At 42.5% G+C, this 14,222-nt stretch overlaps 1 protein-coding gene across 1 annotated transcript in view; it reads left to right on the top strand.

The window, feature by feature from the left end:
• Positions 1 to 14,222, top strand: part of si:dkey-247m21.3 (5-hydroxytryptamine receptor 4) — a 50,107-nt gene that overhangs the window by 27,656 nt on the left and 8,229 nt on the right. Inside the window, exons 3-6 of the mRNA XM_049559882.1 lie at positions 2,200 to 2,361; positions 3,345 to 3,545; positions 4,561 to 4,714; positions 7,920 to 8,584. Of these exons, the coding sequence (XP_049415839.1) occupies positions 2,200 to 2,361; positions 3,345 to 3,545; positions 4,561 to 4,714; positions 7,920 to 8,584 (1,182 nt within the window). The remainder of the gene's footprint in view (positions 1 to 2,199; positions 2,362 to 3,344; positions 3,546 to 4,560; positions 4,715 to 7,919; positions 8,585 to 14,222) is intronic.

The following is a 14,222-nucleotide window of genomic DNA, read 5'->3' on the forward strand; positions in this document are numbered from 1 at the left end:
GTAACCAGTAACTCAATGTGTTTTATGTACAAGGTAACATTACAGTTTCTGTCAAGGAAGTTTGGTGGCTGTGGACGGGGGCAGCAGCAAAATGTCTTTTAGCATCCCATAAAAGGACCATCAAAAAAAGTAGTGTACACTGTACTTTTTATTTTATTTTTTATACATTATCTTTATGAGCTTTTTAACTTTATTACAGGACAGTTTAAGAATGACAGGAAAAGGGGCAGAGAGAATGGGGATAGCATGCAGCAAAAGGGCCACAGGTAGGCCACTGTAAAGATTTAGGCTACATGGGGGGTGCACACTCTACCAGTTGAGCTATAGGTCACCCCATTTAGTTTATTTTCAACGCTTTACTTTGCCATCAGACAGCCCTTTCCGACGGGTAATGGAAGCAGTTATATGCCGCTTTTCAAAGCCACTAGACTTAGGGCTGGCCCGTGGCATAGGCAGTATAGGCGAAAGTCAAATCAAAATGTTTACCTTTTACTTTTTTTTTCTTTTTCTAATACTTTAACTATTGTTATTTTGAAATATTACATTAGGCCACAACAACATAAGTACAAAGCAAAGCCTACTTAATAATAGAGGCCTTTTTTTGTCAGGGTTCCTGCCGCCCTCTGGCCCCCCTCCACAGCTTGTTACACTTTATCTGTTCTCTGGGAGGGATTGGCGAGTTATCCAACATCAGGTGGACCCTGAAACACGCTGTATTGTTATCATATCATAACGACAAAAGCATTCTGGTGCCCACTCAACAACCACTACACTAATCTCTCAAGATAGATTCTGCAATTCATTCATTCATTCATTCATCTTCTAACCGCTTCATCCTCTTGAAGGTCACGGGGGGGCTGGAGCCTATCCCAGCTGACATCGGGTGAGAGGCAGGGTACACCCTGAACAGGTCGCCAGACTATCGCAGCGCTGACACATAGAGACAAACAACCATTCACGCTCACATTCACACCTACGGACTATTTAGAGTTATCAATTGACCTAGTCCCCAATCTGCATGTCTTTGGACTGTGGGAGGAAGCCGGAGTGCCCGGAGAGAACTCACGCTGACACGGGGAGAACATGCAAACTCCGCACAGAAGGGCTCCCACACCCGGGATCGAACTGGGAACCTCTTGCTGTGAGGCAAGAGTGCTAACCACCACACCACCGTGCCGCCCAGATTCTGCAATTTACAAAAAAATGTTTTTCTTTTTTTTACCGATGGATTTGCAGATTGCCACTACACTACTGAGAGGAGTGTATTTGGAGAGAAAGAACAAAAAAAACCAAATCCATGTTGAAATCAGCAGAAGGAGCACTAGTTATTGTTTCCTCTGAGCAGCCGGTGGCCACAACCAACATTGATTTACATTGTGAAGCGTTCAAGCTCTATTCAGTAAAAATTAGTATTAGGCACAGGTCAATTATAATGTTCTCATGATGTGTTCAATGGAATCTTGTCATATGTAGCTCTTAGTGAGGTACTCGAATAAATCCAGCTGTTTGAAGGAGAAAGTTGTTGATATTTTCACAGCACTATAAAATAGATATTAGAGAGGGAATTATGATGTATCATATATCTTACAAAGGCTTTTTTTTAAAAAAAAAAAAAAAAAAAAGATGTTTTTCATGTGAAAGAACGTTTTATAGTGTAGATTTTTGTGTTTCCCTGGAACAAAAGAAAATAAAATAACAACAAAAAACAAAAGATCGCCCAGGGCACCAAATGTGCAAGGGCCGCCAGTGACCAGACTCCATTGACAGAAACAGTAATTTTACCTCACAGCACATGGGATTGGCTGGTCTACCGCTGCGTAGATCGTCTGGTTTGTTTGTGTTACTGTGCGACTTTCCTCACTGTGCTAAGGTGGAATCAATGGCAGTACGTGGGTTTAGATGTAGACACACCATCATGCAGAAACCTACATCAGGTCATGTGAGATGAGGGGCTGGGGAAAATAGCATTTTGACACTAAACATACAAACTTTGACTAAAATTTGAACATTTGGAATACATACGTAACGCTACTGAAAAACTACAGAATGACATAAAAACCTCCACACACACCCAAAAATAATCTAACTCCCCTTTAAACAGTTTACAGATTACCTAAAAATCTAGGAGAAAAAAAAACAGTTTTGTGAAATCTGTGCCATTTAAATAGCTGAGTTTGTTTGTTTGTTGTGTTCTTGCAGTTTGTTGGATGACATAAACACAGGACAACAGGAGCAGCAGCAGGAATTCCTGAGCTCGCTGGAGACGATCGTTCTCACCATCTTTCTCTCCATTATTATCATCATGACGGTGTTTGGCAACTTGCTGGTCATGGTGGCACTCTGCAGGGACAGACATCTACGGTGAGCCTGTGGTCTTTTTTCAATGCTGGAAGCAGCAACAGTTGTCCAACTGGCTTTAAAGTCCCAGAGAAGTTACGGGGTCTATCTGCAGAAGACACACCCAAGCTCAAGATCTGAAGTGTTAGGCTACATGAAAAACAAATAATAAAGGCGACTACATTTTCACTGTCGTGAACCTTTCTTCAATCTTTTTTGATGTCAGATAGCCAGATAAGACTTTCATGAGATAAATGTGACAAAAACAAAGAGACAAAGCAAGGTGCTTTTTGTTTCCTGCTATTCATACTGAAAACACATATGTTACTGTGAGGTATTCTGGGAAACAGTGTTCAAAAATTCCACACGCTTTGGGAGGAACCCATGAAATGCCAAAGCACTCACGTTATGGAAATTTTGTCCTGAAATGCCCTCTCTGGCTGAGAGGTAGATTGGTACTTGTGACATTTCATGCTTGCCTAAAATCTAAGTCAAACTATAAAAAACTCTGCATTTTAATGCTCCAGCATGTAGGATTTAGGAGGAATTGAAGATAATATCTAAGTATGTTGTCATTAGTGTATAATCACCTGAAAATATTAATCGCTTTGTTTTTGTTACATACAAATGTGCCGGTTATTTCTACCTACACCCTTGCCTCACGAGAGAACTTTTATTTGGTTACAATCTGCAACCTCACTGCTAGATGCCACTGAATCCTGTACACTAGACCTGAGAAGACATTTAAATCCTACTGACATCAGACAGTCTTCGTTTATAAATGCAAAACAGGACACATGACAATCGCTTCAAATTTCTGTGAAGTCACACTGACAGTTGGCAAATTGGGTGGCAGCACCTTTGAAGGTTAGAGATGCAAGCTGGTTTAAGTCATGACGGACATGATGGTACAGTACAACATAGAGTACGCCATAAACTTCTACTGTTGAGTTTTGTGGATTATTTTTTGATGCCGACTCATTTCTTGCTGTCTCCTGTCCTCTCAGGAAGAAGAAGACTAACTACTTCATTGTGTCGCTGGCGTTTGCTGACTTGCTGGTTGCGTTGTTGGTGATGCCCTTCGCTGCGATCGAGCTGACTACTGGCCAGTGGCGGTACGGAGAGATCTTCTGCCTGGTTCGAACGTCTCTGGACGTCCTGTTGACTACAGCCTCCATCCTGCACCTCTGCTGCATTGCGCTGGACAGGTGCGTATGTCTGGGAAAGAGATGATGGGGAGGGAGGATCTGAAACTCATTCATACTGAAAACAGTGGATGGCATGACACTAAGGCAAGATGCCTGCCAAGATGCAGATCACTGCAGACCACTGTTCACGACCAACAAATGACAAAACCAGTGGGTGTTTTTTAGGGACATGGCTCTTTTTCCAGCGTCTTTTCAGCCCTCAAACATGGGTGTTTTTCAGTGACCAGTCGCTGTTTTTTCAGTGGAGATAGTGCCACAAACAGCAGTCCAGTCAGGACCACTTTGGTCCAAGAAAACTTAATTTCCATTTGCAGTATTACAGTTGGCGGTATGGCTCTGTTCTGGGGCCTCTCTGCCTTTCCTAGGCAAATGCAGAAAGCCTCTTCCATGGGCCTACGTGGGAAGCCTAAGGCAGAGAGGACAAACCTCTGCCCTTCCATGCGCCTACATGACCGTAGGCAGAGAGAGCAGCAGCAAAGACCACCCAGGAACAAAACAGAGCAGCATCAGTGACAAACAGAAATGACATTAATAAGTCAGACACAACATGAAAAGGAGGAGCCGGGGTGGAGGCGGGTTGCAGGCTTGCAGAGGAAGCCAAAAAATGGTCTTTTCCCAACCATAGCCAAGTGGTTTTTGTGCCTAAATCTAACCACACATTATCCACAGCATTGTTAAAATAAAAAGTTTTAATGTATCTGCTTTCCGGGGGAGTCTTTGCTGCTGCTCCTGCCTTAGGTTTTCCAGGTAGGCGCATGGAAGGGCAGAGAGGTGTGCTCTCGTGCCTTAGGCTTTCCATGTCGGCACGCAGAAGGGCGGAAGAGTGACATATCCGTGATTTGCAGGAACATACAATTCCAACATTTTTTTCTGCAATTACAAAAGTGTATTAAATTTAATTTTGTAAGATGACGTAAGATCCATTTTGTATTGAAAATGCACTGATGTTTGGTTTTATATTTACAGTCACTTCAAAAACTGCACTTATGCAGCTTGTGTGTCTATATTATTCCAGGTATTACGCTATCTGCTGCCAGCCACTGGTCTACAGACACAAGATGACCCCAGTCAGAGTGGCAGTGATGCTCAGCGGCTGTTGGCTCATCCCCACCTTCATCTCCTTCCTACCCATCATGCAAAGCTGGAACGCCATTGGCATTGAGGACATTGTGAGTCCTCAGTGGCTAAGATCAGATATCAAGGAAGGGTCGAGAGATGACACAGTTATTACAGTCCCGCATCAACAGAATACACTGAATATTTTAACAAAGTAGCCCACTTAAGAGCTCATATACCCCCCTCAATACCTAAAGAGAAGGATGTTCTTTCTGTGAGGACAAATGCAGTGTAAACCTTTCCAACCCAATATTCTCTGTTTCTAATAATGTTTCCAATCCCTTCAACAATGACACGGTAATGCAGTGATCACAAAACAATTCCAGTCTCTGCAGAGGCTCTCTTGCTGCGAGCAAAGGCAGCTCTTCAACAAGCATTTCCTGCTGGTTTGGATGTGTTTTGGCGTGGGGTTATTTCAGAGTTGCCTTGAAATGAGCTGCAGGACTCCCAGAGGCACACGAGAATAGATGAATTTATTCAGCCAGAGTTAATGAAATACATGTCCCTTTTCCTTGTCTTGCAGTCAGACTTCATTCAAACAGCAATCTATTGTTTTTAAAAGCTGACTGGGTGTCTTGAAGATATATGTCAGAGACAGAATTGCAGAGGACTTGATATGACCACATTTAGACCAGGTTTCTTTATACGTTGTGTGTACGTTTCTTTGGTCGCTCGTCTTCTCTAAAAACATTCTGAAAACTTTCATTGCACTCTTGTTCTGCCCAAAAAAGGAATTGTTTGAAACTGAAACTTCTTCTCACTCCAGCTGTCACAAAGCCACAAGAACTGATTTAATAATTGTGACACAAGTTAGATGATCCGCTATAGTTTGTCTGCTTGGTATGAACTGCGTCTGTTCCGTTTTCACCAAATAAAGAATGAGGATCTTTCTGTGAATCTGAGGAGACTCTGCTCTCTGTTAGCCCTAAAACCAGAAGTAGTCACTATGTGAGACTTTCTTATACATTTCCAGTGTGGGATTTTACTGCCCTGTAACACAAAATGATCAATTTATGACTATGCAGAGCTCAGAAAGTTGTTCATCAGTACCCAAACCAAACATGATGATGAAATAGAATTTACTCTTCAGCTTGAGGCACTTCTCTACCTTCAGTGTACTCTGACCTCTACATACACTGAACAAAAATATAAACGCAACACTTTTGTTTTTGCTCCCATTTTTCATGAGCTGAACTCAAAGATCTAAAACATTTTCTATATACACAAAAGACCATTTCTCACAAATATTGTTCACAAATCTGTCTAAATCTGTGTTAGTGAGCACTTCTCCTTTGCCGAGATAATCCATCCCACCTCACAGGTGTGGCATATCAAGATGCTGATTAGACAGCATGAATATTGCACAGGTGTGCCTTAGGCTGGCCACAATAAAAGGCCACTCTAAAATGTGCAGTTTTGCTTTACTGGAGGGGTCTGGGGGGGTCAGAAAACCAGTCAGTATCTGGTGTGACCACTATTTGCCTCACGCAGTGCAACACATCTCCTTCGCATAGAGTTGATCAGGTTGTTGATTGTGGCCTGTGGAATGTTGGTCCACTCCTCTTCAATGGCTGTGCGAAGTTGCTGGATATTGGCAGGAACTGGAACATGCTGTTGTATATGCTGATCCAGAGCATCCCAAACATGGGTGACATGTCCAGTGAGTATGCTGGCCATGCAAGAACTGGGATGTATTCAGCTTCCAGGAATTGTGTACAGATCCTTGCAACATTTAGAATGCACAACTCTGTGCATTCAAAATGCCATCAATAAAATGCATCTGTGTTCGCTGTCCATAACATACACCTGCCCATACCATAACCCCACTGCCACCATGGGCCACTCGATCCACAATGTTGACATCAGCAAACCGCTCACCCACACGATGCCACACACGCTGTCTGCCATCTGCCCTGAACAGTGAAAACCGGGATTCATCTGTGAAGAGAACACCTCTCCAATGTGCCAGACGCCATCGAAAGTGAGCATTTGCCCACTCAAGTCGGTTACGACGACGAACTGCAGTCAGGTCGAGACCCCAATGAGGACGACGAGCATGCAGATGAGCTTCCCTGAGACGGTTTCTGACAGTTTGTGCAGAAATTCTTTGGTTATGCAAACCGATTGTTGCAGCAGCTGTCCTGGTGGCTGGTCACAGACGATCTTGGAGGTGAACATGCTGGATGTGGAGGTCCTGGGCTGGTGTGGTAACACGTGGTCTGCAGTTGTGAGGCCGGTTGGATGTACTGCCAAATTGTCTGAAACGCCTTTGGAGACCTTTTATTGTGGCCAGCCTAAGGCACACCTGTGCAATAATCATGCTGTCTAATCAGCATCTTGATATGCCACACCTGTGAAGTGGGATGGATTATCTCGGCAAAGGAGAAGTGCTCACTAACACAGATTTAGACAGATTTGTGAACAATATTTGTGAGAAATTATCTTTTGTGTATATAGAAAATGTTTTAGATCTTTGAGTTCAGCTCATGAAAAATGGGAGCAAAGACAAAAGTGTTGCATTTATATTTTTTTTCAGTGTATTTTCAATTGAGGTCAAAGATATGGGCAGCTGGCCACATTGGCTAAACCTCTTTTCATTTTTTGGAGGGGTGGGGGGCGTCTTATTGGCTTTGTTTGATAGGCCATATCCAGTGTGAAAGCAGGACAGAGAGGGGGGATGACATTGCAACAACGGGCTGGAGGTTAGAATCGAACCCTTGTACATGGGGCGCCTGCTCTACCAGATGACCTAGTGGACACCCAGTCAATCTCTTTTTATTAGTAGCTACACAGTATTTAGCATATTCCATCTTTCTTTAGCCTAGCTTAGGGGCTAGCCTCTCCAAAGTCCAAAAAAACTCCTACCAGTACCTCTCACTCCTTAACACTTAACGTGCTTCTTGATTGTTTCACACATATACCAGCAAAAACTGAAACTTTTTTGAAACTTTAGAGCTGGCTATCTGTTTCCTCCTGCTTTCATTCTTTATGCCAAGCTTCGCTAATCACCTCCTGGGTCTAGCTCCATTCTTAACACACAGGCATGACTAACTCTGGGACAGAAAACGTGGCCTGTTTCCCAAAATCTGGAATGACACATATATATATCCTTAACTTCACGCCATGACTCATGGTGATGAAATTCAGTTTTATTCAGGTTGCACTGAAAAGGTCAAAAGGTCTAGTTCTGATCTATACTTTTGATGATTTCTGATGATGACTTGTCGTTTTTGTGTCCATGTTTCCTCTCCCTTCCAGATTGAGGAGAGGCGAGCCTTGGTAGGAGGCTCCAACGACACAAGCTGTGTGTTCCTGGTCAATCGGCCGTACGCCCTGATCTGCTCTGCGGTGGCCTTCTACGTCCCATTGGCCCTCATGGTCCTAGCCTACCAGCGGATCTACGTCACCGCCATGACCCACGTGCGGCAGATCGAGACATTACAGCGGGCCGGCTCCGCTCCTGTCACCGGGACAGCTCCAGTGATCACCGTGAGGTCCTCCACTTCCTCAGATCCATTGGAGCACTACCGCCTTAGGACAACAACGGGCTCCACCTCCTCAGAGCAGGCTCCCATAGCGAATAGCCGCATGCGTGTTGAGACAAAGGCAGCGAAGACGCTGGCAGTTATCATGGGTTGTTTCTGCCTATGCTGGGCACCGTTTTTCATCACCAACGTGGTGGACCCCTTCATCCATTACTCAGTGCCCTGGCAGCTGTGGACAGCCTGGTTGTGGCTCGGGTACATTAACTCAGGGTTGAACCCTTTCCTGTATGCCTTTCTGAACCGGGCATTTCGGAGGGCGTTTCTGGTGATTCTCTGCTGTGGGAATGAGCGGTATGCACGGCATGGGAGCTTCTCCTATGTACACACCCACAGAGCGTGCTCAGCTGCGTCAGTCAACGGGACGTCTATGGCACTGAGGTAAACACACATTAAAGGCACATTTTCTCCAGTTTTTGTGAATATTTATTCAATTGATACCAATGCTGTTATCGATTCTGCTTATTGGTCCAGTTCCTGAACGGGCTTTGGGTTGGGTTGGCCTCGGGTTAAGCCTCAGTGCTGTGTGTGTATGTCAGATTGTCAGATTGATAGAGAGGGTGAAGAAAAGGTGGAAGGTGGACTATTGCATGCAATGTTTCTGTAAGTTATTATCACTTGTCACCTCCTTTCAGTTTTCTCCACCAGTTTACTGGTGAAAAAACAAAACTGAAAATGAAACAACTGAATACTGATTTGAATATTGATCGCCATGACAACGAATTAACTGTGAAAGCTTTGAAGCACTAGAAGTAATCTGTTAAGACCACCTGTGTGGCGCTAATGTTGATATAACATAGGATATTTACCCTTGGTAACAGACATACTGCTCAATTAGAAAGCAGTGGCACTTGTGCATAGTGTTAAATACATAATTCCTGGAATTTAAGCACAAGTTGCGCAGAAAGATGTTTGAGCATATTTCTACCTTTAGTTGACATGATCATTTTAGAGACATTTAAGTAGCACTATTTTCATCTTTCATCATGAAATGAAGTCTTTGGAGTGTTTCTTTCTCTGGCTTTCCATGGCTCCTTCTTGTTGCAAGTTTCAAGCAGGATAGACAAGCGTTTCAGGTCACTGTTTTGCAATGCGCAACTTTAACAAAAAAAGGTATTTACAAAAGGAACTGATAAGACTGGAGGCATATGATTATGATATGACAATTTGGAACCGGCTCTCAATTGGAACAGGTTCTCGTTTTCCATCCGTAAGTGTGTATGTGTGTTTTGTCCCGCTGTCCTCCGTGTTAAAAGTCAATCAAGGGTAGAAATCAAGTCGACAGGCAGGAAACCAGGTTCATTTGTCTTTTCTTGCAAAGAGAGACAGATGTGCATTGAGTCTGTTTTATTTCGTGCAAATTACTGTAACACTGAAAAGAGAATGATAGACAGTCACAGCAATGTCAAAAGTTAAGCCAGTTGGGCCCAAAGCCAACTGGGACACCACATTTCTTAGTAGAAGGTGAAATACTTTGTGTGACTGATTGGTTTAGTTTCATTCATCCATACACTGTATATATCATACACTGGAGGTACATCAAAACCAGCATTGAGACAAAATATCAGGGCTTGGTACACCCGTCATCTTATCTGAAATTAGTCATCATTTTTCATTTAGGCCATGTGTCATAGCCTAATGTGTAAATAATAGATGTGAACATGCTGTGCCTTCTCTAGAAATAAATTTTCATTGTCAAAGCAGCTGTGATGTTCTGCAGATGGAACATTTTACCAGAAAAAAAAAGAAAACTGTCCATCACTCAGACTGAAATGAATTTAATAGTCGAGATCTGTCAATTTGGGATCTTAGTGTGTACTCGTCCTGTAGATATGAGGTCCTCTCATGAGCTGGATCATATAATCTTCTTTCTTTCATGCCCCCATCAGGGAATATGATCAAATCTGCACTGAAGTTTCAGGCTGTAGTCCTGACTGTGGCACGCATGCAGTTTTTGAGCTTCCTTTTTAGCTTAGAAACATGTACAGTAATAAGGAACTTGAAAAATAGAAGCTGGGGAAGTGGAGGGAGAAATAAGCCAACACAGACAGTAACAACAGCAGCATAGGAGTCACAAACCAGCAGCAGAAACATCATGATCAGAAAAGCTGAGCGCGATTGTTGGTCAGATTTTAAGGATTGTCTTGTTTCTATCTTATAAAGGCTTTGGTTGTGTTCATGAATATTGAAATATATAATTAGGTGGCAGTATGCATTTGTCAGTCCAGATGTTTCAGCCATGCTGGTGATGTAGCTCTAGCAATGGCAGTGTCATTCTGTCAGTCCACTGCTTTGGTACAGACTAATATTGTAACAACTGGTTAAGCAGGTGAGAGTGGACTCAAACGCATGACTCTGGAGACAGTTCGGGTAAAATAACAAAGTCTATACTGGTCAAAAGGTAGGTTCGCTACACAGAAGGACTATCAGTGGAGGCAAATCCAATAGGGATGAGACAGAGGCAGAGTCAATCAACAGACTAAATCCAAACAACCAAGACAAGGACACAGGGAAACAAAAGGTTAGAATGCTGGACACACAAGGAGCTAAGACAAACTGGTACTGAGAGAACACAAGATACACGCTAAATACTCTGGTGAGAGGAAGGATAATAGAGTGTGCCAGTAAACCCGGAACTCCATTAGCGCTTTTAGCACTTCCGGTTCTCTCGTCTAAAAGTCAATATGTTTTTTGAATGGGATTTTGGTAAAATGCCTCAAATAAGATCTGTGGTTAACAAAAGCTTAAGCGAGTTTCAGGTTTTGTTCTACGACATAAAACACGTCAGTAAATACCCTACTTGTGAATTTTGAAGCTTTTATGTGTTGTAAAAAAGGCGGTTGCTAACAAGTTGCTCAATATGACTACAAACCCTGTCGGGGACATTAAACGTCATCACCCCCGAACAGGCGAGAGCGGTGGCAGTCCGCCATTACAGCTTCTTATTTAGCTTAAACAGTCCGATTTCCCCATTATACAATGTTTTTAAAATAAAGCGGCTGAAATCAGTTGAAAGCTTAGTGGCGGTGACGTCAAGAGTCATGCGACCGTGGAGTAGTCATGTAGTCCGTTAAAGCCTAACGTTAGCTTTTTTCTTCTGGCGATTGCATTTAAGCTTCAAATGCGGTATTTAAGGTGTTCACATGGGAAGATTATGTTGCTGAAGTATCATAAACTTGTGTTAGCCACAGAGCTTATTTTCTGATATAATCCAAAACACAATGCAAAAATCACATTCACTTTCTCTTCCGGGAACCAGCGCGATGCTAAACTTCCGGGTTTTGATGTCAGCCCTGGCACACTCTATGAGACACAGGTGAGGCTAATCAGACGCACATGAAGTCACCAAAATGGAGGGAAAACACACAGGGGCAGGTAGTGAAGTGATCCGAAACGAGTGGAAATGTGAGTTTCAAAGTAAAACAGGAAACGACATGAATGAATGAAATAAAAAAACATAACCTAAGAAACTTGAGCTGTGACAAAAATGTCTCAATAACCACTGAATGGACTGCCGTGAAATCTGAATTATGTATAACTTGTGGTTGAAATGTTCAGTTTGTCCAATACTTTGGTTTATCACTTGCAAAAAAGTTGACATTCCTATCAGCCTTACAGCCACTGTACTCTGTGTTTAGCGCTAAACAGCAGATGTTGGTGTGGTAAACATTACCTGGTTAACAGGTTAGCACTAATGTTAGCATTTAGCCAAAAGCACCACAAGGACTAAGGAGAGCTTCACAGAGATGTTAGCATGGTTGTACAATCTCTCAAATGGTGAGGTTGTCATTGTCTCTGCATGTGTTTCATCGTCTGTCTGTCCGCAACTAATCTCATAAACTACTGGACCAATCAGCCTAATATTTTTAGTTCACATTTATGACTGTATGCGCAAGGACCTTTCATGGTTGCAGTAATTCACATTGTTGAAAAACCTGTTATATTGACTGTTTTATACCATCACTAACTGCTGACTCCTCACTCACCTTAACTGGCCAGTAAAAGCCTGCGGGCAAAAGCATAGAGCAAAAGGCATTTCCAGCATGTGACTAGGCTAAAACCAAGAAGCCTTAGCAGCTATTGCAGACCACATTTTGATCTTTATCATGGCTCAAAAACTGAAAGCCATAAAAAAAGTTTGATAGGAGCATCTGCAGATTTGATATGATATGTTATGAACCACTAAAGTCAGGCATGCTACAAGGTGAAAAAAAGCCCCGTTATGTTATCTTTAACATCATCTCGACTCTAAGGGATCCAGGAGGGCCAATTCCACTGGATGCAGCTGCACCGCATGTATTGTTTGGAGTCAGCTGCAGCATCCGCCTGGTAGAGATCTGTCATCTACTGAGTGCAGTTTTCTTGTTGGCTAAATAGTTCCCATTGTTTAAAATAGTTATTTGAAATGCAGTACTACATTTTACACAAAGGCTGTTTTAATAACTAAATGGAAGAATGCAGATTAATAGGACTTTATCTAACTATAATTATGTCTTGCTTGTGTTGTCTTGTCTTATTTATTGCCTTTAAAAAGCACTCAGTAAAAAACTGACACCAACTTTTATAAAATGCATGTTGGTTTCAAAATAAATCTCAAAATATGAATCGTTTTAAGTCGTTTATCCATGTAGTCGAAGACGTTTTTTGAGCTTAGGGTGAGGGGTTGAAACAGTTATGGACTTCCAGAAACAATGGATTGATTTTTTCCAAATTTGTCTGTTTTTATAGATAAGGATCTTTGATTGAATGATAATGTATGACATCACAATAATAGTCCAGCAGTCTGTTTTTTTTTACAGCAGAGTTGCTGTTGACGTTAATGGTGGTGATTTAGTCGACGTCTGTGTTTGTGCTCTCCTTCGAGTGCGGATGATGGAGGAGGTGACCTGCTTGTGTCTGCACTGTTTAACTTTAACACAAGTACTTCACCCGCCGGAGAGAAACAGAGGCACACACACACAGCTGACAAATTGATTCATACAAAATACGTACAAGCACTTGACATATTGTGCGTGCAAAAACACACACAGACAGCGATATGTGTCGTCTGTAGTTTGCGGAAAGGAAGTGTGCTGACCTAATGCCTCCACTCCAGTCGTAGTGGTTTCATTCTAATATGTACAATGTGTGTGCAGTCAGTGTGTGTGTGTGTGTGTTTCCATGGTGTCTGTGCGCATTTTTTGGGCTTTCCGTCTTTGTGTGTAGGAAACAGAAAGGCAAACAGTGTTAACTCCAATCTGATGTCCTCTCTTAAAATCTGTCTCGGACAGAAAACAGACTCAGACAATCAGATTACGGCCTGCAGGATACTGGAAACTGAAATTACTGGAGGAATCCTGTCGAATCATTTTGTCAGTGAGCTGTGGGGCGTTTAGGCGCAGTCTGTGGGCGGATGGTGTTTGTGCTCGTGTGGGTGTTTCTCTGCTGTGTAGTTTTCAGAATCACAAAAAAAAGTGTCTTCCAACTCTTATTTTTTTCCTCTGTGTGTGTGTCTATCTGTCCTTGTGGGCACACGTGGAAAAAATCGGTCAGTTTGTAAGACTTGGACCCACAACAAGGCAGATTTGTTTTGTAAAAACTACAATTTTTCTCTTCCAAGGACTGCAAACAACCTTCAGCTCCCTGCACCTTATAAAACTTGTTTGTCCACTTCATTTTGTGGTCAGCAATAGTCGTCTACTTCCTACCAAATCCTGGCTACAAATAAATTACATTTCTTTCTTGGTCATTTTCAGCCAATATCGTGGCAGAGGGGGATTAACCAATATTTGTCTCTGCTTACAAGCTGTCTTTTGCAAGTTGATTTTGACTGAAAATAAACAGTTACTGCCTGCAGGGAAGAAAATCAGCACAAAACCTCAAAATACTTTGGAAAATAGTCAGCAGTAATGTTGAGTACACAGTTTAAATCACTGGAGAGAAACATGCAAAACCACCAGAATGCCTCTATAAGATGAGGATGAATACAAAGCTGCTCCTCTCTCGTTCCTCTTGTTTTAGGTCAGTTTTAATTTAGTTG

This window comes from Epinephelus fuscoguttatus, linkage group LG18 (genome assembly GCF_011397635.1).
Source record: "Epinephelus fuscoguttatus linkage group LG18, E.fuscoguttatus.final_Chr_v1".
NCBI classification, from domain to species: domain Eukaryota; kingdom Metazoa; phylum Chordata; class Actinopteri; order Perciformes; family Serranidae; genus Epinephelus; species Epinephelus fuscoguttatus.